This window comes from Pipistrellus hanaki (assembly GCF_964339955.1).
Source record: "Pipistrellus hanaki genome assembly, chromosome: 4".
Lineage (NCBI taxonomy): Eukaryota > Metazoa > Chordata > Mammalia > Chiroptera > Vespertilionidae > Pipistrellus > Pipistrellus hanaki.
The window spans coordinates 71,566,782-71,592,671 of NC_140506.1; the positions used below are offsets into that span (position 1 = coordinate 71,566,782).

Genomic DNA, 25,890 nt, shown 5'->3' on the forward strand with positions numbered 1-25,890 from the left:
CTGGGGTCCCGACTCTGCAAAGATCACTCCGCTCTTTGGCCTGGCCTGTCTCTCTGCCGGGATGGCCCCACCACGGAGCTCATCTGCTGTCCCACCTCCTCGTGCACGTCCCCGCCCTGCAGGTCACCTGGCAGGTGTTGCGTGGTCACTGGGGCAGTGTGAGAAGAACACGCCTCCCTCAGGGGCCACGGCCAGTGCCAGAGGCAGCGCCGGCCCGGCTGAGGGGCTGAGGCCCGCGGGAGCCTGGGAGGTTCTGTAAGAAGCAGAGTGACAGGACTGGCTTACAGAGTTGAGGAGAGGAGATGGGTGGGTACATGGAGGGCACCGAGGTGGAGGGGGTCCTTTAGTCAGCTGCTAGGGACCCCCCCCCTCGCCCTCGTCCTGCTGGTGCTTCTGTCCCTCAGGCAGCACAGCCCTCGCCCTAGTGTTAACACCTGATCCCTTTCTGAGCCTCAGTTTCTCCATCTGATACTATTTCTTGATGGAATTGCTCTGGGCTTATAAAACAGCCCCCAGCCTCAGCCTGAACCACATGGATTGGGTCCTGGGCTGTCCTCCGTGAGTGAGGGGCCTGGCCAGCAGGCAGGGCCTGGGAGGGGCCGGCTCTCCCATGGGGGATGTAGAGCGAATGTCAACTCACTGCGCGCTCGGCTTCCTCACCCGCGTGTGGCTCAGAGCTGCCCCTGCGCAGGGAGAGAATGGATAGTGTTTGTGATGCACTTGGGGGTCTCGGGGCTCAGCACCCCCCCCCCCCCCACACACACACCCCTGAGCCACGAGGAGCCACCAAGGGCTGCAGGCTGCCCTGGCCTGGGCATGGCGCCCTGGGCCAGACCTGACGCTGCCCACTTACCACCTCCGGTGCCCAGAGCCCCCTTAGACAGCACCCTCCTTCCCCAGCCCTGGGCCCCCGAGGGAGGGTGGCCTGTGGGGTGTGAGCATTGGGAAAGGTGGGGACTGAGCACCCCCGGGTGCCCACTTGCGTGAGGCCTTGGAAGGACAGGCCTGACTTCCATGTTTGGAGGGAGGGGCAGCGGCAGCCCCGCATTTCCTGGGCCTGGCTGCTCTGTCTCTGCTCTGGGGATGCCCCGGGTAGTCGCATGGGGCTCCCCCTAGAGGAGCCCAGGCCTTGGAGACAGGTCATTAGACAGGCCCCACCTTGCCCCAGGGCCCTGCTGGCGGCAGCTAGAGGGGTGAGCAGGGAGGGCTTCTTAGGGGGCCTGAGTGAGGGGGCCAGCGGGGCAGTCAGGCAGGCACGTGGGATGGAGCCTGGAGGACAGGGCCAGCCTGGGGCTCTGGGAGGGGAGTGAGGCTGGCCAGAGTTGAAGGGTCTGGATGGTTTAGGAAAGCGTTTGTCTTTATAAGAGGCTCACTGGGCTGCCACTGCCCTGTGACCTGGCCTCCGTGAGCTCTCCTGAGCAGTGGGAGCAATCGCATCTGTTTGCCTGGGCTGCTTTGAGGCCCCAGTGGGGTCCGGGCATCCACCCCAGCTCTGGGGGACCTCAGGCCCAGCCTCCCGGCTCTGCCGACCCCGCCCTGCCAGGTCACAGGCCGTCTGCTCTTCCCGCAGATGGAGACTCGCAGCTGGCTTCTGCCGCCGTGGACACGGTGCTGGCCGGGGTGCCAGGACCCCGGGGTCCCCCCGGCCCTCCAGGTAAGTGCAGAGGGCAGCAGCACCGATGGCCTGGACTGGGTACCCATCCCGGGCTTGGCCTGCGCCAAGGGGGCGTGAAGGAGCCATTCGGGGGCCCGTGGCCTTGGCAGGGTGCTGGAGACTGGGTCTGCCCCCACCTACCGTTTGGCAGCTCACTTGTGGGGCTGGACAAAGGGACCCAGATTCCTGATGCCCACATAGAGCCGCTCAGAGCTGCCCTCACGTGGGCCTGGGTGGTGGATGGGATGCCCTGGATACACAGAGGCCCAGGCCCAGGGGAAGCCTGGGGGCAGCACAGGGCAGCTCAGTGGGACCGGTACTATGAGAGGCACAGGGTCCCGGGCCTTTAGGCAGAAACCAGTGGCCCTGCGGGGGTGATGGCCCCGGGCTCCATGGGCTGAGCCTGCATCTGGCTTGACCCCCACCCTCCATGGACCCTCCCTGCACAGGGGCCGTGGGGCCAGGGCCACGGACGCTCGGCCCACCCAGCTGTGTGGATGTCTCCAGGCCCAGAACACTCACTCCCTGTCCCTCGTTTACTCTCTTACCCGCTGAACTAACACCCACTGAGCCAATCCCACCTGCCGGGCCCTGTCCTAAAACAAAGGCCCATAAACAGAGGCTCCGGTCCGGGTGGCACGCACACCCTCGTGGGCGAAGCAAGCCTTGCTCAGAGTGAGTGAGTCCACAGGCCTGAGTGGGGAGGGAAAGCAGGGCTGGGGCGGGCCCGGCGGGCAGGCGTCTTTCTAAGGGGGATCTGAGTCCAGCTCAGACCAGGTGAGGGGGTGAGCCTGGGGGACACCTGGGGCCTCAGGGGATGTGCTCTGATGCAGAGAAGGGCTTCGTGCTCTGAGTCCAGATGTGCCCCCCCCCCCCCCCCCCCGCCCCAGTGCACTGTCCCGCAGGCCCTCCTCAAGCTTGGGGGCACATCGGAACAGCCCATGGGGCTCCCTGCAGCCCGGGGGCACAGGCCTCCTCGCACACGCGTGCTGGAAGTTCACCCTGAGCGCCGCTTCCTGTGCTGGGCACACGCAGCCCAGCCTGACCCTCCGGGCTTTCTCCGTCCCAGAGGCCGTCAGACGTGGGGACGAACAGCAGGCAGGGCGGCCGCTGGGGCCTGCCAGAAGTCCCTGTGGGAGAGAGGCGGGGCGGGTGCTGGGAGGCCTCCTGGAGGAGAGGCTCAGCCGGGGAGTGGGGAAGGCAGGAAAGATGTGAGGGAATGGAGACACTCAGAGGAAGGAGTGGCATTGGCAGAGGCACAGGAGCAGAGACCTGCCTGGGAGGGCATCTGGGGAATGTGAGGGGCTGGGCTGGGCGGGAGCTCACTGAACAGCTGCTTTTTGGGTGTCCCCATGGAGGGTGGGTGATCAAGAAGCAGTTGTAGTAACCCAGGCAAGAAGAGGGACCTGGGGGGGGGGGTCGGGCCCCAAGTCCCAAGAAGGGGCCGACCTAGGAGAGATTTGCTGGGGGCTGGCTGCTGAGGGCCCCGTGGGGGAGGCCCTGGGAGGAGAGCAGGTTGGGGTGTGGGCTGCATGGAGGGGGCTCTCTGCTCTATGGGCAGGAGAGGCCAGGGGAGTGTGTTCCCCCGCCATTCAGTCACCAGATCTCTGTTTGCTGCCCCTGTGGCAGGCCCAGGGCAGGGGCTGGGGTGGAGGGTGGGAATGTCTCTCTCCGGAGCTGATGGGGGGCAGAAGGCCTCTCTGGCCCCCAGTAACTTGTCTGTAACCCCGCCAACAGGTCCCCCAGGCCCCCCCGGTGCACCTGGATCCCAGGTAAGGCCGCGCCCGTTTCTGTGTGAGGGTCAGGGCTCCCTAGGAGGGCGGGCCAGGCTGTGTGCTGCAGGCATTGCTCAGGAAGGAAGCAGTCCACCTGGCGGGTCCCCGCTGGGCCCAGGTGGGAGCCGGGGGCCAGTGGGCACGAGGTTCTGGTTTTATTAGCAGCAGTGGTCTTTGCCAGAGCAGTGTTAGCAAACTTCCCATTGTGCTGATGAGCTGAGTCCCAGAGAGGCCACAGCACGGAACGCCCACCTAGCCTGTCATCCTGCTCCCAAGGATCCCCAAAGCTCCGCCCAGCTTCCCCTCCTTTCAGATGTGTGACCTGGGCTAAAAGGCAGCCTCCCTGGGCTCTGGCTTCCTCAGCTGCGAAGCCCGGGAGGAGGTGTTACTGGGAGCAAAAGGGAACTGAAGTGCCAGGTGGAGGCGCCTGGTATTACAGGAGCCCAACAGCGGTCGGCAAACTCATTAGTCAACGGAGCCAAATATCAACAGGACAACGATTGACATTTCTTTGGAGAGCCACATTTTTTAAACAACTTCTTCTAAGGCCACTTCTTCAAAATAGACTCGCCCAGGCCGTGGTATTTTGTGGAAGAGCCACATTCAAGGGGCCAAAGAGCCGCATGTGGCTCGTGAGCCGCGGTTTGCCGACCACGGATCTAGGAGGAAATCTCTGGAGGAGGAGGAAGGGCCCAGGACGCCTGCGGGTGTGGGATGTCCTCCCGGCTGTGCTCGCGGCTCTGGAGCTCGGGCTGGGTGGGGAGGGGGGAGGCTGAGAGGAGGCTCCCACGCTGCGAGGGATGAGGAGCCGGGCCTTGGCCCTGTGGGCGCTGGGACTGGGGAGTTCATCCATCCCTTTGGTTAAGTGACAAATATTCCCCCATCGATGGCACCGCCAGGCCCGGGGCCACAGTCCAGGCCCCTAACGCTTACGTCCTTGACGTCAGAGAACCAGCGTCCCAGGCTCTGATCTGCTCCCTGTGGTCCCCACAGTGTGTTTCCGCACCAGGCGGACTCAGCGTGGAGGAGGAGGGCTGGCTGGTGCACAGACCCTGAAACAGGCCACCCACAGCATAGGGCAGAGCAAGCGTAGATGTGGACAGGCCAGGCTGGCCAGCAGGGCCTGGGGTGGGACGAGGGCTGCAGAGGGGCTGGGAGGCCCGCAGGCCCGATCTGCTCCTGCATCAGGAGGGGTGGGCCAGGTAAGCTGAGAGTTTAGGTCCCCAGAGCGAGGCACCCCAGGGGTTCCCTCCCGGTCCCTCAGGCCCCATCCACAGGCCCTGGAGAGCGGGGTTGGGAGCAGGTGCGAGAATGACAGTGACCGAGAAGACTGGTGAGGGACAGAGGTCCAGGGAAGCACTGGAGGCGGCTGGGGAGAGAAGTCTGGATGACCTCCCGGCGCCTCGGAGCCCTGCCCAGTGTGCCCCTCCAGCTCACATTCCCAGGGAGGTGGCTCTCAGGGTCGTCCCTTTTCAATTTGGGCATCTGGCCACGGCCCACGGCCACAGGTCTGGTCAGGGATGACTGCGCCCAATCCCCCCTTTATTCCCCCCTCCTCCCCTGTCTGCTCATGCTAACGGCTTTCAGGGGCCCCATCGTTTAATCCCTGGTCACTCGCTGGAGTCACACAGCAGGTGGCAGAGCTGGGTCCGGGTTAGGCCGGGCTCCTTTCCGGCTCTCCAGCCGCCTCCAGCCTCCAGCCCTCGCCAGGAACGCAGTGGGTGTTTCGGGGTAGCCTTATCCTGCCAGGTGGTCTGTTTTCACGGTTTTCCAGGCCCTTGTGAACGGGACTGCTCCAGTGGCTCTGCAGAGCCTGTCCTGAGGGGACCCAGGTCTCCCAAGATTCCGAGGAGGTTCCCGGGGACCGAGTCTGAGCTGCTTGTCCAACTCCCCGTGAGAGGGCGTGGTTGGGCATCCGCCTGAGCGGTCTTCATGTCACTGGCATCTTGACCCCTTACCTCCTTCCTGTGGCCCCTCCCTAAGGCTGGGCCCATGGCTGGGGCCTGGATGCCAGAGGGCTCTCCAGGGCCCCAGTGGACAAGGCCCCTCTACCCCCCCCCCCCCAGGACTCACTGCCAGGGTCGTCCAGGCCCCAGCAGGGCCGAGGTCAGCCCGGATATCGACAATGCCTGGATGGCCACAGCCTCCTCTGCGCACCACGAGGGGCCAGACAGTGGCTTCACCGTGGGTGGTGGGTCTCTGGGGGCCTTTCTCCATGGGAGGGGGTGGGAGGGGGCGTGCTTTGCCCCATTCTGCAGATGAGAAGACCGAGGGCTCTGCTGAGGTTCATTTAGGAGCCAGAGGAGGATGGCTCCACAACCTGGGAGGCCCCCAGGGGTGGCCTTGCCATTTCCTCCATGTCATCAGTTGTCCTCCCATCTTACTTTCCGGATCCAGAGCCCAGTGTAGGGGCGGGAGGACAGAAGGGTTGGCCAGGGAAGGCAGGCGGGGACTCATCTGCCTTATTTGATTTTCTGCAGGGCCTGGCTGGAGAGCGGGGCTTGACGGGGCCATCTGTAAGTGCGGGCTGTTTAGATAGGCCATTCCGGGGCGGTGAGCGCTGGTGCAGGCCCGGGGTACTGGGAGGGGGGGAGGGGGGATTCTCTCCCAGGTGGCTTTACCTGAGCTCCGCCCCGCAGCCTCCCCAAACATGACCTTATCCAGGGTAGGGCAGAGGACGGAAAGGGGCAACCTGAGTGCAGTCCCAGACGCCCACACTGAGACGGGATGACCATGGGAACCACCTCACTGGGAATGTGAGCAAAGACTGAATCGCCTGCTAAAGGGGTTGATGAGAGTCCTCAGGTCTCCTCAGGGAGCCCACACCCCTGAGTTGACCTAGAGCCGTGGTTGGCAAACTGTGGCTCACGAGCCTGGATGGAGAAGACAGACAAGAGAATACAGCTGGGTCTAGGTGGGACGCTGCTCTCTGATCGAGAGACAGCACCACAGCCTGCAAGCATAGCCAGATTCCAGGAGGCAAAGTAAGGGCAGGGTCAAGATGTTTACAATGTTCTCGAGAGTTTCAAATCTACTCAATTACATGCATCTGGTCAAGTTTTGTTTACTTGCTGCCCCTCCCGCAGCCTGTATCATTTAGCCACGTGGGACCACAGGTTCGGACCATAAGGGTCAAGCTTACAACTATGGCTCTTTGGCCCCTTGAGTCTGGCTCTTCCACAAAATACCATGGCCAGGGCGAGTCTAGTTTGAACAAATGGCGTTAGAAGAAGTTTAAGTTTAAAACATTTGGCTCTCAGAAGAAATGTCAATCGTCCTGTTGATATTTGGCTCTGCTGACTAACGGGTTTGCCGACCGCTGACTTAGAGCATCCCTTTCTGTCTCTGAATCCAAGAATTTAAGAGGCTTAGGAAGCTGGCTTCTCATTTTCATTCTTGGAAAAAAGAATTTATGAGCTTCAACTCTTGCCCCTAGCCTAGGGGTGTCGAACTCAATCAGAGAAGGGGCCAAAATCTAAAATCCAGCCTAAATCGCGGGCCGAATGGTTTACTGAACAGTCATAAACTGACAATGTCATAAACTGACAGCGGAGTGCAGTGATGACAGCGCGGTGCGGGCCACATTGCAAGGCCTGGCGGGCTGGATTTGGCCCGCGGGCCTTGTGTTTGACACATGTGCCCTAGAGGGAGAGCCTCCTTTGTGCCCAAGGCCTTATTGGGGGGGGGGGGGGGGAGGTAAAGGAGGAGGAGGGGAGGCAGTGGGGCCCGGGAGGAAGGATGGATCTTTTCTGAGCATCTACTATGTGCTGGCCACTGTGGAGGCTCTCTTCATCCATAGTGTAGTTAAGCTTCGCAGCAACCCAGCAATACTGTGCTTTTTTATCCCCATTTGCCAGAACTGGCAGCTCAGAGAGGTTAAGTAACTTTTCCAAGGTCACACAGCAAAGCAACCATAGGTGCTTTAGCCTCCAAAGCCATGCCTCCTCCCAGACTTCTGTCTGGTAATGTATGACAACATTTTCACAGCACCTCTATGTGCTAGGCTCCAGTCTATGCTCGTTATCCATCTAATCCTTTTAATAGTCCTATGAGGTAGAATGGTAGATACTCTTATTACCCCATTGTACAGATGAGAATTCTGAGGCACAGAGAGGCCCAAGTACCTTACCCAAGGTCACACAGAAGTAGTAAGTACCAGCTAGGTCTTATGATACTGGCCCCATGTTAGAGACAGGAAAACAGAGTCCTAAGAGGCAGGAGACTTGATCCCTGGGAGAGCCAAGACATGAGCTCATGAGGTTCCAAACCTGACCCCCTACCCCCAGCCCCAGAAGCAGAATTAAACCCCTAAACCCGAGTTCCGACACCTCCCAAGTGAGGCTGTGCAGGGTGACCAGGGCCTTGGCCCTCCGCTGCTCTGCTCGCCCCAGGCCCCCTCCTCGAACCCACACCACCACTGACTGCATGGCTCTCTTCCTAGGGCGAGCCTGGCCGGAGGGGGGAAGAGGAGGAGAAAGCTGCCGCAGAGGTAACTGTGCTGCTGGCCCCGGCGAGGTGGGCATTGGAGGCAGGCAGCTGTGGGAAGTGGCCTGGACTGTGGCACCTTCCAGAGGTCCTTGTGGGACTGGAAAAGGTTAAGGTGCTGGAACCAGAGCAGCTGTGGTGGGCCCGGGAGGCAGTGGGAGGAGGCACAAGCAGATTCACAGGTCACTTGGGATGCCAGACTGAGAGGGTGTGCCACGCCAGCACGGCCATGGGTGACGGGTGGAGGGGGGGGGGGGTGAAGGATGGAGAAGACAAGAGAATACAGCTGGGTCTAGGTGGGACACTGCTCTCTGGTCAAGAGACAGCACCACAGCCTGCAAGCCACGTCTTTATTTCATAGCCAGATTCCAGGAGGCAAAGTAAGGGCCTGGTCAAGATGTTTAGTGTTCTCGAGGGTTTAGAATCTAATCAATTACATACACCTGATCAAGTTTTGTTTACCTGCTGCACCTCCTGCAGCCCGTATCACTTAGCCACGTGGGACCACAGGTTCGGACCATAAGGTCAAGCTTACAGTGATAGCCGTTGGCTACAATTGTGCTGGGACTTGCACGTGGCTTTGCCACCAGGCTTGAACCTGTCCAAACTCTGTAGCCGCTCTCCACAGAGGGCACCTATGACTCCCCTCCCCACTTCATACAAGTACAACCTGCGGCCCAGGGACATGGGCTGAGCCAGGTCCCTGACAGGGGGGCCTGGACACCCCCATCCCAGATACGGTCCAGATACAGCTTCTGGTGGGCTTTGGGTCGCTGGGGGGAAGACCTCTCTCCTGGAACCCAATGAGATGCTCTTTGGTTTCCTGTTGTTGTGTTTTAAGCTAAATTCATCTGAAAGGCATGCCAGCTGTCACGCTCTCCCAGCAATGGTGTCCGTTTTGCTGCTGACTCCAGCCAGGCACTTGTCTCTTCATCATCACTTTTCAAAGTGGCCTTGACGTCCGTACAGCAGCTCATTCATTCACATGTCTGGCCACACGAAAGACTACAGCTGGGCCCACGTGTGAGCCAGGTCTCAGAGACACAGGCTCTCCTCATCCTGCCCTCCTGCCGGGACCCCAGAAGCAGAGGCTTTCCTTCCCCTTTGCTTTCGGGGATGGGCTCCCAGGTGGGCAGTGCCAGGAAGAAATCAGCCAAGCTCCCCTCCCGTGGGCCTGCCCCAGGTGCTCTGAGGGTGTGTTCTGGAAAGCAGGGCACACGGGGGAAGCAGGCGGGCAGCTTGGGGCAGCCAGAGCCCAGACATGAGGGAACACACCTGGGCATGGAAGCCGGTAGGCTTCTTCCAGGCTGTGTGTCCCGGGGACTCTGGTTACCCTCTCTGTGGGCCGGTGCCAACGCTGTCCCCGCACAGAGCGGGCAGTGGCTGTTGTTTGATGGTGACAGGCAGGAAGGGGAGGCCTGGGACAGCATGTACCTGAAGCAGAATGGCCTTGACCCTGGCTGCTTCTCCCCACAGGGGGAGGGTGTGCAGCAGCTGCGGGAGGCCTTGAAGATCCTGGCGGAGAGAGTCCTCATCCTGGAGCACATGATCGGGATCCATGGTGAGTGGGGAGCAGGACGCAGGAATGGGTGAGCCCCCGGCTGCTGGGCACCTCCCTCTGCTCCTGCCTCCCCCTCCCAGTGACAGAGCCACCACCCGTCACTCAGGCCCTCCTGAGCCTTTGCTCAGGGTGCTCCCTCCGCCTGCTCAGCACCGACTCCCACGTCAGCACCTGCTCCACGTTCACGTCTGGGAAGCCGACCTCAACTCTCCTCACAGGGCTCTGCAGAGCCCTGGTTCCCTCTCGGGGTGGGGTTTCCATGTCTGCCCTGGTGGCAGGGTGGTGACAGGCACCTCTTCAGGGTCTGGAGCCCAGCCCTGATCAGCATTTGTTGAAGGACGAATGAATGAATGAATGAGTGAGTGAATGAGTGGACGAGTGGGTAGAAAGCCCTATCCTCACTGGGCAGTGTGGCGCGAAGGTGCCTCTGAATGCCCCCGAGGCCCACCCTCCTGCTCTCCTTGCAGATCCCCTGGCCTCCCCTGAGGGGGGCTCCGGCCAGGACGCCGCCCTGAGAGCCAACCTCAAAATGAAGCGAGGTGGCGCGCCCCCGGACGGCTCCCTCGCGGCCCTGCTCGGCCCCGGCCCCGTGCAGAAGAGCGCAGGCCGGGCCGGACGCGGGAAGTAGGGCAGCCCTCCAGGACAAGCCTGGCCCCACCAGAGACCCGGCCCTCACGCCTGTGCCGCCACTGGATCCTGAAGGCACCCCTCGTGGGGCTGGACCTCAGGCACGGACAGTCAGGAGGGACGTTGGCCCCCAGGGCTTGGGGGCCTTGGGGACAGCTGGGACCTCCAGGGGTAGGATCCAGAGGGGCCCAGCACCCTTGGCAGAGCCCTGCTCTGGTTCCAGCCATCCTGCACCTCCCACCCTCTGCAGGAGACAGAGTCTGGGTTTGAGAGTAATCATAATCCTTAGCATTTACCGAGTTCCCTCGACGTTTGGGCCGTCCGAGGAGCTCTCCCTACGTCGTCTCATTTAACCCTTAGGAGGTAGGCTTGTTACCCCCATGTTATTGGGGAAAGAGGCTTGGAGGGGACAAATAACCTGCAAAGCCACCGGCCACGGAGGGCTGGGGCAGGATTTGAACCCCGGTCTTTCCGTTCCTCTTCCCCTCTTCAGAGAAAGCTCAGACAGGGTGAGCACAGGTCTGTGGGAAGGCTGGATGGACAATGGGAAGAAGGACAGAGCCCTGGGTCTCATTCCTCAACTCCAATCCTCTGGCTTGGGGCCAGGGAGACCCTGAAGGAACCCATGATTGTCACAGGGGACATGGGGATTGAGAAAGGAGCATAGGGTGCAAGGGTCCTCAAACCTAATTGGCATCACCCACGGCTGCCTCCCAGTCTCTCTCAGCCCCTCCACCCCCACCCACCAGGACCTCGAACTCCTGAGTGGAGGAGAGAGGATTTCATGGGAACACGCCCCCTCCAGGGGCATCCCCTTGCAGCCCTGCCCTCCCCCGCATTACACGACCAGTAATCCTCCTGGTGAAGTAGAGGGAAGAAGGCTGTCCGAGTCCCGGGCCTGCAGGGGAGAGGCCCCCGGCAGCTCCACATACACCCTGGGCCCCTGCTGCTCCAGACAGAGCAGCTCAGCCCTCAGCCCTCAAAGCCATTCGAGGCCTCGCAGGCCCCGGGCCCCTGTGAGCGGGCCTCCCCGGTGCTCCTCTCGGTGCTCCTCCTCGCTGGGCCGGGGCCCACACTCACACAGGGGCCCCAGACTCAGACCCACTGGTGCTGGCGCCACCCCGAGCACGTCTCCCCGGTGGCAGGAGCCATCCCTGCCCAGCGCTCCAGGTCCCGGAGGCTGCGGCCGCTCCTCACCTGGTAACCTCCTCCTCCCCCAGGCTCTGGCTGCCCCTCCGAGGCAGAGCTGCTCCCGGAGCAATGTGTAGCCTCCCACAGGCCTGTCTTTATGGAGGAGGGGTCAGAGGTGGGCGGGAAGTCTGTGACGCTCTGACAATAAAGGTGCTCTTCCCACTGGGGGTCTTGTGTTGTGTGGCTGCGGCTACGGGGGGGCCTGGCTTGCCTGGCCACAGGGACCCCCAGGTACTGCAGAAAGCCATCCCAGAAGGCCGCGTCCAGGGATGTGAGAGTGGGTGTGAGCACAGGGAGTCCTGGCCAGTGTGACACTGGGCGGGCAGTGACCGAGGGGTCACATCCATACAGCAGAGGAGGCGGCTGGTCTTCAGGGAGCAGGAGGAGGGACCCTGGAGGAAAAGGGGGTCTTCAGGGATCAGCAGGAGTCAGCTGAACAGGAGCGAGCTCTGCAGCGCGGCCGGCAGCCTGGGGAAAGGCTTGGAGGAGGGAGAGGGTGGCTTATGGGTGACCCCTTGGGCAAGGTGTACCCCGAGCATGCGTGCAGGGGTGCAGGGGGGAAAGGAAGGGCTGGGCAGTGCTTCTCCCAGGCGGCTGGGCCCCTTTCTCTTTCTCCAGGCCACCCTCTCAGCTCCCTGGAGCCCCCCGTCCTGCCCCAAGCATCTCCAGGGCTCCCGCAAGACCTAATGCCATCTAGCAAGCTACATCCTCCAGCTCTTAGTGAAGCAGGTCAGGAGGGTCTTCAACCCCCAGGCCCCCTGGCAGAATGGGGCCCTAAGAGAGACTGCTCTGCTTGCCCAGGACACTGAATGCGCGGCCTTGGGGTGGAGGACCTCCCAGTGGGCCAGGAGCCCCGACAGTCCAGGTGGGGTTCCTCTTGGGCATTCCAAATAGGACCCCACATTTCCGGGACTGGAACTCAAGAAAACACGGTGTGACTTGCTTCTGGGGACCAGCAAGGAGTTGAGATGTGGCTGGAAGTTAATCAGACACTCACCTAATACCCTCGGCTCCACAGCCACCTCCCTTCCCAGAATGCCCTGGGTGAGGCTGGCCCTCTCCGGGATGAGCAGAAAGGGCACTTTAGGGGCTCATTCCTCTCACCCTGAGTTGGTGTGTCCCAAAGGGACAGGAACTGCCTAACTCTGGCTGGAGGCATTCCAGGTGCCACGGGGGTATGCCAGCCTCCCAGCCCAGTCTCCCCACTAGGCTGTGATCTATGGGCAGGGTCACATCGGCCTCCCCAGCACCAGCTCTGATCACTGCAGTGCGTCCCAGTAGGACAGTCCCAGGAGGAGAGACTCCTTCCCGGACTCTCAGAGGCAGTGACGGAGGGGTGGGCAGGGGCAGGCGGGCATCCAAGAATGGCCTGAATCAGAACAGAAGCCCCTCCCCACCCTGACTTCCCACACCTATGATCCCAGCCGCCCCCGAGGTTTCTGGAACACCTCTCTTTCAGACCTGCTTTATGGATTATAAAAAAGAGAATTTCAATTACTTGAATTCCAGGGAGATTTACTTCCAATGTTATTAATAAATTCTAACGTCACCTATAACTTTCAATTGCCCATTAATAAACTTGCAATTGATGCGTTGTAAAAGGCAGATTAAACACTGTCCAGGCCGAGGCTGGTAAATCTAATGAGGGGTGTGGGTGGAGGTGACAGCCAGGCTCACAATTCCCAGTCAACCTGCCCCCACTCTGATGGGTGTGTGACATGGGCGAGTGACCACAGGGCACCAAGTGTCCTTGTCTGTAAAAAGGGATCACAGAACCCACTTCCAGAAACTTCCTGGCACCTGGGTTGAAGCTGTTCTTTATTCACAGATAAATGCAATGAAGGGCCCGAGTGGCCATTGGAGCCAGGAGTCCCGGCTCTGGCCCTGCGGGCTGATGGCTGTACAAGTCTCCTAAAGCTGCTGTAACAACTGCCAGAAAGGTGTCCCCTCACAGGGTTGGAGGCTGGAGTCTGGATTCAAGGTGTTGTCGGGGGCAGGCTCCCTCTGAAGGTTCCAGGGAGAAGCGTTCCCTGCCTTTTCCAGTTTCTAGTGGCTCCAGGTGTCCCTTTGGCTGTGGCTGCCTCCCTCCAACCTCGGCCTCTGTCTTCGCATGGCCTTCCCCCCGTGTCTGCCCTGTCCTCTGTGTCATTGGGTTTCAGGCCATCATGTAATCCAAAATGATCTTTTCATCTTGAGATCCTTAATCACATCCACAATGACCCTCTTTCCAAATAAGGTCACAGGCAGAGGGTCCAGGGATTACAACTTGGACATATATTTGGGGGCAAAGGGGGTATCCCTCAGCCTACAGAGGGCAAGTCACTTAACTTCTCGGGCTGTCATTTTCCACCTTGCCCAGCAAAAGTTTGCTTCCCTGAACTAGGAAGAGCCGCTGCCTACTGTATGTCAGGCACCGTCCTGAGCCGTTACGTGCATTGACTCTAATCCCCACGCTAACCTGATGAAACAGGTGCTGTAATTGTCTTCATTTTGCAGGGGAGCAAATGAGGGAACTCATGCACAAGGAAGTTAAGGGACTTGCCCAAGGTTGTCCATGTAGTAAGTGGTCAGGATTTGAACCCAAGCTATGTAAGCCCGCAGCCTAACATCCTATTTTTATTTTTTTGTAATCGAGCTCTTTGTATTGAGCTATAATTCACATCCTGTTATACTCACCCATTTCGATGGCACGATTCAGCAGATTTTATTATACTCAGAGTTGTGCAATTATCGCCACAATCCATTTTAGAACATTATCATCACCCCCCAAAGAAACCCTGTATCGTTTATTCATACCCCCACTCCTCCCACTTCCTCCATCCCTAGGCAACCAGTAATCTGCTTTCTGTTTCTGCGGACCTTACCTATTCTGGACATTTCACACAAATGGATTCATGCAATATGTGGCCTTTTGCATCTAGCTCCCTTTACGTAGCATAATGATTTCAAGACTCGCCCATGTTGTAACATATACAATACCAGTGCTTCGTTACTCCTATGGCCCAGCAGGAGCCTGCACCCGTAACCGCGGCTATGGTGACTTGTAAGGTCCCCGGCAGATCTGCTGGATCAGCATATCCCAGAAATCTCAGCCAAATCCCGAGGCTTGCTCTGTGAGGATCCTGTTAGATGCTGAGACAGAACCTCTTACCCTGCTCCCCACAGCACTATCCTCTCTACAAGATTCCTGGTGCGAGAACCCCAGCAACGCTGGTACCCAGGGGTGACCTAGAATGCCAGCCATAAGGCTTGGTCCCTCCTGAAGTCAGATTGTTCTGCCCCCAACTGGGGGAGCTTCCTGACCTTCCTCACATCACAGAGAACAGAACAGGGTATTTGCACAGCACTTAGGACAAATAGCCAGCTTGCACTCAGCAGCCATGCCCAGCCTGGGAGCCTACGGGGCCCAACACTGAGCCCACCTGGAGTCTGTCCACAGCACTGGACTGGGGAGCACTGATCTCAGAGTCTTCACCTAAAGGATGCTCTTGTTGTATGTGTGGGGGAGGAGGTGTGCCGGTTCTTCACTGACCAGGCCCCCAAACTACTCTCTCTCGGTAGAGCAGAGGGAGGCAGGGCGTGGAGACAGAATCGCTGAGAAAAGGCTCGGGACAGTGCTCAGGCAGGCCTTTGCACCTGGGCGCAGGGAGAAGCAGGGAGGGGTGAGTGGTTAAGACCGAAGACCCTGGGCCAGAAGCACTGCCTGCAGACATGCCAAGTGGAAGGCCAAGGGCACCACCCCCAGCCCCTCCAAGAGCCTCAAGAGATAGGGGCTTAGGACAAGGCTCTAGGGATGTCAGGGGACCCCAAGGACAGGCTGGGAGCAGGGCCAAGCCCCAGGGGGAGAGTGCCAGTTCTGATTCACCCCTGGGCCTCAGCAGCCAGAGCAGGTCGCTGATTAAGCACAGCTCTGGCTGAGTCCATTCTCCCTCTCACCGTTGTTCTGTCCTGGCCTCAGTTGCTGCCTGCTTGTGTCTTCTCATCTACTTGTGGCGGGCTCCCTCCCTCGTGGGAGATGGCTTTGCGTCACCAGTGCTCAGAGTGGCAGTTAAACATCTTCACTGTCTCCTCTCCAGTGCTCAGGCTCCTGGGACTTTCCCAAAGTAAGAAGGTCTCCTCCTTCTTGGCAGAGGAGCACAGGCATAGGTCTTGATCCCTGCCCCCGCTCCCTACTTCCTCCAAGGCTAAACACAGATACCCTTTAAGAGAAGGGACCTAAGGCCCAAAACTCCAAAGAGCAGGAAGTGGACTTCACTGCCATTCCGGAAGGGGAAGGGATGCTTTGAGCCTCAAGCTGGGCTCTTGCTGGACCAACTGAGGAGTCTCTGCTCTGCTTCGCATGAGAGCTGCGTTCTCCAACATGATCACCCTCCCTCCCACCCTCCACCCTCCAGCTGTTAAAGGACCTTGATGACGTCCCTCCAGGTTCTCAGGATGTAACAGGAGCAGAGCAAATCACCGTCCTCTCTCTCAACTTGGTCCCCATCTCCCCCCAGGCTCCAACTGTCCTGGCAGGCCTAACTCAGCAGACTGAGCATGCAAGGCGAGGGCCTTAGCCTTAATTTTCATGCTGCATCGTGGCTATAAAGGGGGGATATTTTTTAAAGACAAACCCAAAAGGTGTATCTTAATTAGGGACGATGTGAAGTGAGGCCAGACTCAGCCCTGCTGGGCACTAGCCCTCCACTTTGTGAGAACAAATGCTTTTAACGCAGACCCGTTACCATGGTGATTGCCAAGTCCCTGCTTACTGAAGTGGCATTGCAAGTCTGTGGGGGGAAAGAACAGATTATTCAATAAATGATGCTGGGACATTTGCTTAGGTGTTTGAAAGACATAAAATTCTATTTTCCCTTCACACTATACCCCAATATAACTTTCAGAGGATTTAAAGTTTCCTATATAACAAAGCGCTAATATGCTAATAGACCAGAGGGTGGACACAACCTGCTGGAAAGACCAGTGGGCGGGGCCACAAAGCAGCCGGGTTACAAGGGCCAAGGCAGCTGGGGCTGTGAGAGCCGAGCCCTTACATGAATTTTGTGCATTGGGCCTCTAGTTAAAAGTAAAAAGGGAAGTCATAAAAATACTAGAAGAAACTGTACACAAATATTTGATCTTGGGATGAGTAAAGACTTTCTAAACATAAAAGCTGTGGAGCTCTAGCTGATTTGGCTCAGTGAATAGAGTGCTGGCCTGGGAACTGAAAGGTTCTGGTTTTGCTTCTCATTAAAGGCACATGGACAGGTTGTGGGCTCGAGATCCCCAGTTGGGGGCATGCAGGAGGCAGCCGATCAATGATTGTCATCATTGATGTTTCTATCTTTCTTCCTTTCTGAAATAAAAAAAAAAAATGTATTTTTAAAAAAGCAGTGGAAAAAATAAGAGATAATTTAACATAAAAATTTAATTCATGTTTTAAAGAACCATTTAAATAAATGTATTGGGGAACCACAAACAAGGCCCAAAGTATGACAAAAGGTTAACACCTATAATATATAAAAAGCAATTACAGATCAATGAAAATGAACATTCCAATAGAAAAATTATCAGAAGGAAATGTACAAAAGAAGAAATAAAAATATGCAATTAACATTTTAAAATATTCAGCTTCACTGGTAATCAAAGAAATGCCCATTAAAACACCAATGAGATTCCCCCTATCAGATTATCAAAAATTGTTTAAAATTATCTTACCCAAATTTTGTTGAGTGGAGTTAAATTGAACAGTCTCACTTGTGAGAGTACAAATATGAGGATAAATTTTTGTATAAAAATTCTGTGGGGAAATTGACTTTATGCCACAAGAACTTTCAAAATGTTCATACTATTAACTTTAAGACATCCTAAAAAGATGGCCAGAATTGAAGCTAAATAATGTGAATACAATAATATTCATTGTTAGTACTTAAGAGAAATATATAGTTTACTCAAACACTAGGTCATGGGTAAAAAAATTTTGGTACATAAATATGATGAAATAGTGCACAGTCATTAAAATAATACTTTGGATAATAGTTAACGGCATGGTACTATGCCTGTGACGTAATGTTAAGTGGAAAATATTGTATCCATTAGGGTTCTTAGCTGCGGGCAATCAAAACCCACTCCGCTTGTCTGGGCAAAGCAGTTAAAAAAATTCAACGGGGGACTATTGGAGGACTCCGAATCAGCAGGAACATGGGAGAATCAGACTGACCAAAGAGTCCACAAGGCAATCACCAGTACAGCCCAAGTCAGGGGCCTTCTGGTGAGGACACTGCTCAGAGTGCTGAGAAATGCTGCTCCTGAGGCCGCCACGGCTGACCCTGCACATGTGATTGGTCAGGTGGAGGCGAGGCACTGATTCCCTCAGAATCCGAGGGGCGTTCAGCACAGTCCAGGGGAGCAGATAGAGCTCGGAGAAGGCTCAGATAAAGACAGTCCTGAGAACAGAGCTTTCAGGGAGCTGCTAGACAGGCCAGACAATGACCATTTTCTGGGGATGGGGCTTTGGGGGAAGCACTAACCCTGTCCTTCCCTATCTATTGGCTTCCTGGATATATCTTTATTGATTTCAGAGAGGCAGGGAGAGTGGGGGGGGGAGGGGGAGAGAAATATCAATGATGAGAGAGAATCATTGATAGATTGCCTCCTGCAGGTCCTCTGCTGGGAATCAAACCTGCAACCCGGGCATGTGCCCTTAGCTGGAATTGAACCTGGTACCCTACAGTCTACAGGCCAACACTCTATCCACTGAGCCAAACCAGCTAGGGCTAATATCTTAGTCTTTAATGGCTGTCTCCCAAAGTGGGGGGGGGGGGGGGACTGAAAAAGGAAGGGAGTGGATGAAGGTGTCAGCTCTTTAAGTTCCCTACAAGTCACTGCAGCTAAAGGGGGAGAGGCTTGCAAGAATGTGGGGTATGTGCAAAGACAATGGCGGCCTGCCCCTTTGTCTGAAACTCTGTGATCAAAAGCCATAATTAAGGATCAGGGCGCACAGACAGACCCTCATTCGGGCGGCCCTGGTGGAGGGTGTCCAGGGCAGCAGGAGAAGCACTTCAGGGTTTGGGGTGGTTGCTATTTCCAGGCACATATGGAAGAGACAGTCCTATTGGTGTGTATCAGCAGAATATCAGCTCTTATTTCTAATTGGGACAAAGTGCGGAGCTCAGTAAGACATGGGTCTGAGACTTGGGCAGGTCACGTCATTCATAGCCAGTTCTTTCATGCACTCATAAAGTTCCGATATAAAAACCCCTTCCCGGTGGCTGTCTGACTGTCTGGGTCTCCCTCTCTGGCATCCAGCATGTGCAAACCGGGAAAGCAATCATTCTTCGGCGAAATGGGGCTTCAGCCAGAAATTTGTCTCTTTTTTGTTTGGTTTGAGGGTCAGGTTTTGCCAAACATTACATTATGATGCTTAGAGTAATAACTGTGATAATAACATAAAAATAACATTTATGGGCACTTACCGAATGCTAGGCACTGGGGTAAGCACGTTACATGCAGCATCTTGTGTGTCTGCTAATTATCCTCTGGGGAAACCATCGTTGTTACTTCCAGCTTCTTGATGAGGAAACTGAGGTTCAGAGAGGTTAAGTAGCTTCTTGGGGTCACTCGGCAGTTCAGCGACAGAAATAGTATTCTTTTGGGCTGCCTTGTAAGTGTCCCTGTGAGATCCAGCACCTAGCTCAGTGCCTGGCACAGGGGGTGTAGGCAGGGCCTATGAGATGGGTTCATCCTTGTATGCTGGCTCAAGGGCAGGGCCCAGCTCAGTGCCCATTGGCCTGCGTCTGCCTCGCGAACCCTTTGCCCACAAACAGGAGACCAGCTGCTGCTGCCCCTCGCTGACTAGGGGAGGCCTTGAACTCCATCCTGGGTCAGCCCTTCTCCATGCTGACGAGCTGCTATTGATGTTCTTTGGACATAATTTTCAATGAGACAGGATCATTTGGAAAGCCATAAATATACATTCAGATGCATGTGATGGATAATAAACTCGGCTCCAACGAGTCACTTGAGCCCTCATAAATCCTGGCGGCATTTTCTTGGCTGGCGCTTGTAAATCAAGCCCCATCTCCTCCTCCTTTTCCCTTGTCCTGACGGCCCCTACCTGCCATCCATCGTGCTGCCGGTGGAGTGTCTGACAGCCGGCCCCTCACGCGGCCCTTGGGCCCCATGCACATCCTGCCCCAGTCCTGAGGGACCCAGGTGTCTGCATCTGCCCCGTATGAGGTCTCCGTTGTGCTTTTCTGAATAGCAGCAGCCCCACAGACCATGGTTTCCACGAGCCCGATGGGGTTTTAACAGCATGCAACTTTTTAAAAGGAAGTTTTAGCTGCTCCTCGCCCCTCCCCTCTCCCGGCCTGTGTCCCTGTAGCTGTTTTCAACATGCGGATAATGCGAGGGGCAGGGAATACTTCCCCCGGCCCGGTGTCAGTCCCAGTGGCCTGGGTGGTTCTGGAACTGGAGATGGCCACCAAGCCCCTATTCTTGGCCTCGGTGTGCCCATCTGCAGGATAGAGACCCGGATCCCTGTTTCTCAGGATAATAACGCTAGTCAACATTAAGGAAGCTTCGACCTCAGTTGTTTAACCCACACAAAGGTTTACATCTTATCTTTCTCCAACTTTTAGCTTATTATCTGGGATGAGTGTCCCTCTAAAATTGCTGCAGCAGGAAGAGAGAGACAAAAAGAGCACACTGGCTCCTAACTGCCTCAGCCCAGAAGTGACCCAGGTCACCCCCACTTATATTCTATTCACAAGGCCCAGGCTAACCGCAAAGGATGCAGGGAAAGAGACAAGTGCCTGGGTAGTTAGTGAGCATTCACGTTCCTGCCAGGGTGGTTGTGAGTGTTTAGTTAAGTACAATGCACAGGGGAGGGCAGGAATGGGCCCTCGCAGAGCCATGAGATGTCAGAGAAGAATCTGGATGGGATTGGTGGAGGGAAGACTTACACCCAGCCCTCTTTCAAACGGCATGCGGTGGTCCCTGCTCATGGGCGGAGTGTCCACCATCATGCCTCTCTTGGGATCCGGTTATAAAGGGCTCAGGTTTCTAATCAGTGCTCAGGAAGTAGGGTTCATCTAAGGCACATGTGTCAAACACAAGGCCCGCGGGCCAAATCCAGCCCGCCAGGCCTTGCAATGTGGCCCGCACCGCGCTGTCATCACTGCACTCCGCTGTCAGTTTATGACATTGTCAGTTTATGACTGTTCAGTAAACCATTCGGCCCGCGATTTAGGCTGGATTTTAGATTTTGGCCCCTTCTCTGATTGAGTTCGACACCCCTAATAAGGCCTCAATGCCTTCTGTTAGAGAACGCATGCTCCCTGAGGGTCAAACTGTCTCCCGTTTTCACTCCCACCACCAGCCTTCCCTTGGGCCGGCACCAGCAGCTCCCATGGCCTTTCCCAGACCCTAGCTCCTCCCAGCCTCGTGGTGGTTCCAGGCTCCCGTTACTCAAGAAGACGAGGGAAAAGCTCCTACCCACACCTGGGCCCTACCTGCCCGGAGCCCTCTGCTTTCCTCCGCTCTTGTGAGTCTGGAGAGAGGGCCAGGTGCTTGCAGTCCTGAGTCTAGACTGTGGCTGGAGAGGGAGGAGGCAATCTGGCACAGGAAGGTCTTCCTTGTCTCTGGGCCCACCTGCCCACTGAGCAGCCTCCCACAGCGGGGCCGTGGTGTCATGGCTGGAACTTTCCACGCATGGGCTGACCCTCTTCTGCAAGCGTAGAAGCAGCAGGTTGTGGTAACCAGGGGAAGCAGGAAGCAGGGCCTGGTGTGCCTGGAGGAGCCTGACTGACTTGGTGCCTTCTGCTCTCAGGGCAGGAGGTTGGGACTCGCCAATGGCTGAGAACAGCTGGGCTAGAACGAACCAGCCACAACTGTGGGGCAGATGCTCCAAGCCCTGGTCCTTGTCCAGCTGCTAATTTAACACGTAGCCTCAAGCCAACCCTGTATGCCTGGGCCTCAGCTTGCTCATCTGTAAAGTGAGGGCTGTCTTTATCCTACTCACCCTATAAGATTAGCTATGAGCACTTGAGAAGAAGTTCAGACTGGGGCTGGGCATGGGGGTGAAGGGTGGGTGAGCCAGAGGGACCCTCTGTTGGGATCTAAAATCCTGCCTGTGTCCCTGGCTGGTTTGGCTCAGTGGATAGAGCATTGATCTGCAGACTGAAGGGTCCCAGGTTTGATTTTGGTCAGGGGCACATGGCCGAGTTGCTGGCTCGATCCCCAGTAGGGGGCATGTAGGAGGCAGCCAATCGAGTTTCTCTCACCATTGATGTTTCTATCTCTCTCTCCCTCTCCCTTCCTCTCTGAAATCAATACAAATATATTTAATTAATTAATTAATTAATTATTAATAAAACCCTGCCTGTGACCAACTCTGGGCCGGGGCAGCAACTCTGGCTCCTCTGGAATTAGGTGGTGCCCAGAGGTGGGCACTGGCCCAGAAGGGCCGTTCCTCCTCTCTCCCTCCTACTCCAAGGGTGCAGTCTGCTGCTTGTCCCTGGTGGACCTCTCTTTTTCCACCTCCCATCCTCAAAAGCACCCCATAAAATGCCAAAAATAAACTGTGCGTGGCTTGCATTTGGGGAGGGTTTGTCTTTTATGACTTCTTACCATGACATACCAGCCTTTCATCTCCGTGTGCCTGGCGCGGTGGCCCTGGGAGGCAGGCCAAAAGCAGTGTGTCCAGGCCTCTTTGGTCAAATGAGGACTCACTTCTTGAAAAGCTGGGGTCAGGTCAGAGAGCTGCCTGGGTGAGTCAGCAAATGCTGAACAGATGGGGCGACCCTGGGCCTGGGCTTTGAAGCATGAGTAGAAGTCTGTCGCGGGGGGAGAGCATTCTCAGCAGAGGAAACAGGATGTGCAAAGGGACAGGGAGGGGGACAGCTGGTGTGCTCTGGGAGCGAGTGGGGGTTCAGCGAGGCCGGGTACCATCGTGCCTGAAGGAGGAGGTGGGGTCCAGAGGGCGAGAGGGTGCACTGTGGAGGCCTTGAATGCCAGGCCAAGCAGCCCGTCTTTACCCCGAGGGCTGTGGAGAGCCACGGAGGAATGTAAGGGGGGGGGGGCATCCCGGGACACCTGCCCCCGGGGCCAGCCTCTGTGCCAGTGCCACTTCTCGCGTTGAAGGGAGGCTGTGGGTGGCAAGCTGGCCCTTCTCCTCCCCAAACTCAACTTCCTGGGCAAAGGACGCCTTGAAAGAATCCAAAAGGCGACTCCACATAAAATGACTCCTTTAAAAAGTCAACATTTCCGTGATTTTGTAGAAAGTAATCAGGAACATATGCGTTCTATTTTTCATAAATTGCCAGGGATCAAAAGGGAAGGAAAAAGCTCTTAGGGTAAAGACGATGTGAGTTCCATCGCCAGCAGAAACCACCCACACCTCGGGGAGCACGGGGCCCCCTTCCGCCTGCAACCTGTGCGTCCCGGGGGGTGTGGGCCGGGCCAGGGGGGAGGTGGCGGAGTGGCAGTTGGTGTGGCCAGTGAGAGGAGGGCTTGAGGAGTCCAGGAAAGGCCTCTAGCCCAGCAGCTGAGAGAACAGGACGGGGGACAATTGGAGGAAAGACCAGAGAGAGCAGGGGACAGAACAGAACTGTTGTAAACACACACACACCCTGCCCCAAAGAACTGGGATTCCCTCCTGCACTTCCCTCAGCTATCTGAGGGCCAGGGCCTGGGCACAGAAGCTCCAGTCAGCCCAACTCCCTCCTCCACTGGGACCTACCCTCAACCTCAAACCTCAATGCCCTCACCTGTAAAATGGGGACAATAAAGAGGCAGACTTCCTCCAGGGGAGCTGTGAGGAAGGGCAGGGGCGGCCTCCTGGGCCTCTGTCACCCTGGCCCAAACCTGCTGCCCTCGCTGGCTCTGCCCATGGGGGCAGCACGCAGGGGCGGGCCAGGTAGGAAAGCAGTCAGTGCCCTTGGCCTCATGGGTGCATCACAGGTCAGAAGACCCAGTGGCTCCGGGACAGAGGGGGGCCCAGGCCTCCAAGGTCCCGGGGCTCCTGCATCCACCCCAGGTGGTTAGGAGTCCTGTTAGGCTTCAGCCTCTGCACACCAGATCGGGGCTCTCTCCTCCCTCCCCCTCGCCATCTCTCCCCTAACCCCCCCCCCCCCCGCCTGAGCACCCCCAGGCTGAACGGAGCAGCACCCAGCCGCCTGGCCCGCCCCCAGGTGGGCACCGTGCCAGGCCTGCGGGCGGCGGTGAGATAATCCGGCTAGACGGCCTGCCATCTTGGCACAGCCCGAGGCGCCCCAGGCTGCGGGGAGCTTCAAAAGGAAAATTAATGTCTCTTACTAGCAATTAGAGGAAATTATTTAGATAGAAATCTTGTTTTATATCTCCTCATCCTTGTTTTTCAATCCCCAGCCTTTGATTCCTTTCTTCTTGGGGGATTCTCAGAAAGACGCTGGAAGCCCGGCCTCACACCGGGGCCTAATGAGTGCCTGGCGCACCTGGCAGCTTTGCAGGCGCGGAGCCTCCCAGACCCAGCCCTGGGGTCTCCGGGGCGGCGTGCAGGTCCTCCCTTGGCGGAGAGGACCATGCTCTGGGGGTGGGCAGTCGTGGGTGGGCCTCTGCCTGGCTGGCTTTTTCACTGCCCCAGGCGGTGGCACTGACGCCCAGGCCTGGCTGAGGTCAGTGCGTCTGAGGGTGGCACAGAGCCGAGCGGGCAGGGGTGGGGGTGGCGAGAGACAGCCTTGGTGAAGGCCAACCCTCTTCCTCTCTCAGCAAGGGGATCCTCTGATCCGCCATGGCCTCAGATGAGGGCCTGACTCCATAGCCGGGAGTTCCAGGTTCTGCAGATCCATCCTCACCGTCCTTCCTGATCTTGCCCCGCTCCCTCCACCTCTCACCCCGTGCTTCAGCTGCCCAGGACCTCTGCTTTGCCCCAGAGGGGAGCTGAGCTGCTGTGACCTGGCGTCTTACACAGACTTGGCCGGAAATCAATGGCCTTGTCTTTTTGCCTGGTCACCTCCTGCGTCTCCAGGTCCAGCCCTGCCTCACCTCCTCAGAAATGCTGACCGAGGATGTCCTTCCTAGATGTGTGAGGTCCCCAGCACTTAGCCCAGGCCTCTGCCCCCATCCCGTCCAACTTCTCATGGACTTGCTCCTCTAGAAGCTCCTTGAAGCCAGGGAGCAGCCCTGCCTCTCACACCTCAATCACGTTCTCCCTGTGTGATGGAGCAAATAGCTTCACCCATTTTTTACTCGGTGTTCAACTCTGTAGATGGGATGAATAGTTCTAGCCCTGTCTTCAAAACAGAGTTGTGAGGATAAAACAAAATAAAAGAGTTTTGCAATTATATTAAAGGGCCATGTACTACCCCTTCCTCCCTTTCTTTTTCTATCTACTGTCTACTTAACCATCCATTCACTCATCTAATTATCCACCCATCTATTTATTCCTCCACCCATCCACTCATCCCATCATCCATTCATCAACCAACTCACCCATTTGCTCATCCAATCATCCATCCATCCCAACATCTATAGTCCATCCACCCATCCCCTCCATTTGTTTAAAAAAGCACTCACTGAGGCCTTTTATGGCCAGGCCCATGTTGAGATCTGGAGGAAAGAGGGATCAGAAGCAGGACCTGGCTCCAGGACCGCCCCCCCCCCACCCCGCCCTGGGAGAGGTCATCAGTAGCAGCAGAGAAGCATAGGAGCCAGAGGGGAGCTGAGCCCCAAACACTGCTGCTTCTTACCACCACTCAAGCACCCGCTCCTCTTAAGCTCAGCTTGCTTTGGGACCGGAGGAGACCAGGAACATTTCTACCAGGAGTCCGGTCAGGAGGGAACCTGGAGAGCAGAGAGGTGGAGGTAGCGGTGAAGAGACAGAGAAATCCAGGCACAGAGAGGTTAAGAAATTTGACTACATGACTAGGAAGCTTCTGAAATGGACAATGGCTCAGAGCCATATTCTCAACCTCTTAACCTGTCCATTTACAGATGAGACTATTTCTCATCTGTAAATGCCGGGTCAACAGCCTGCATTATGGGCCCTGAAAGCGCCCAGAAAGTGCCCAGACAGCCTCCATCCGTGGCTGTCTAGCATCTGCTTCCACACGTTCTCTGACAAGGAGCTCACTGCCCCCCTGGGCAGCAAAGCCCCTCTATGAGCAGCACTGGCTGTGAACTGCTGCTTCTCAGATGAAAGTCCATGTTGACCTGGTTCTGCTGCTGGAACCTGTGTATTCCTGCTGCCCAGCATGTCTCTGCAGAAACTTGAAGAAAGCAGTGGTGTCCTTAGCCTTCTCTTCCCAGGCCTGGGTTCCCCCAGACCCTCTCACCTTTCAGCTGTCAGTCTGGCATGGAGAGCCAAGAGCATCATTGAGACCACAAAGGAAGGGAAGGGGAGGGAAGGGAAGGGGAGGAGAGGGAAGGGAAGGGGAGGGGAGGAGAGGGAAGGGAAGGGGAGGGGAGGAGAAGAAAGGGAAGGAAAGGGGAGGGGAGGGGAGGGGAGGGGAGGGAGGGGAGGGGAGGGAAGAGAAGCAGCCCAGGAGATCAGAAGAAAGTAACTACTAGTGGCATTAATGTGGGGTTTTAACCTCACTGTCCTGACCTTGTTCTATTACTTCAAGATGCTAATATTTATC

At 56.9% G+C, this 25,890-nt stretch overlaps 1 protein-coding gene across 1 annotated transcript in view; it reads left to right on the forward strand.

Moving 5' to 3' along the window:
* Positions 1 to 11,383, forward strand: part of COL26A1 (collagen type XXVI alpha 1 chain) — a 149,165-nt gene extending 137,782 nt beyond the window's left edge. The window contains exons 8-13 of the mRNA XM_084881604.1: positions 1,571 to 1,658; positions 3,366 to 3,426; positions 5,910 to 5,945; positions 7,871 to 7,918; positions 9,391 to 9,475; positions 9,943 to 11,383. Coding sequence (XP_084737730.1) covers positions 1,571 to 1,658; positions 3,366 to 3,426; positions 5,910 to 5,945; positions 7,871 to 7,918; positions 9,391 to 9,475; positions 9,943 to 10,103 — 479 coding nt within the window. The 3' untranslated portion in view covers positions 10,104 to 11,383. The remainder of the gene's footprint in view (positions 1 to 1,570; positions 1,659 to 3,365; positions 3,427 to 5,909; positions 5,946 to 7,870; positions 7,919 to 9,390; positions 9,476 to 9,942) is intronic.
* The last annotated feature ends 14,507 nt before the right edge of the window (positions 11,384 to 25,890 follow it).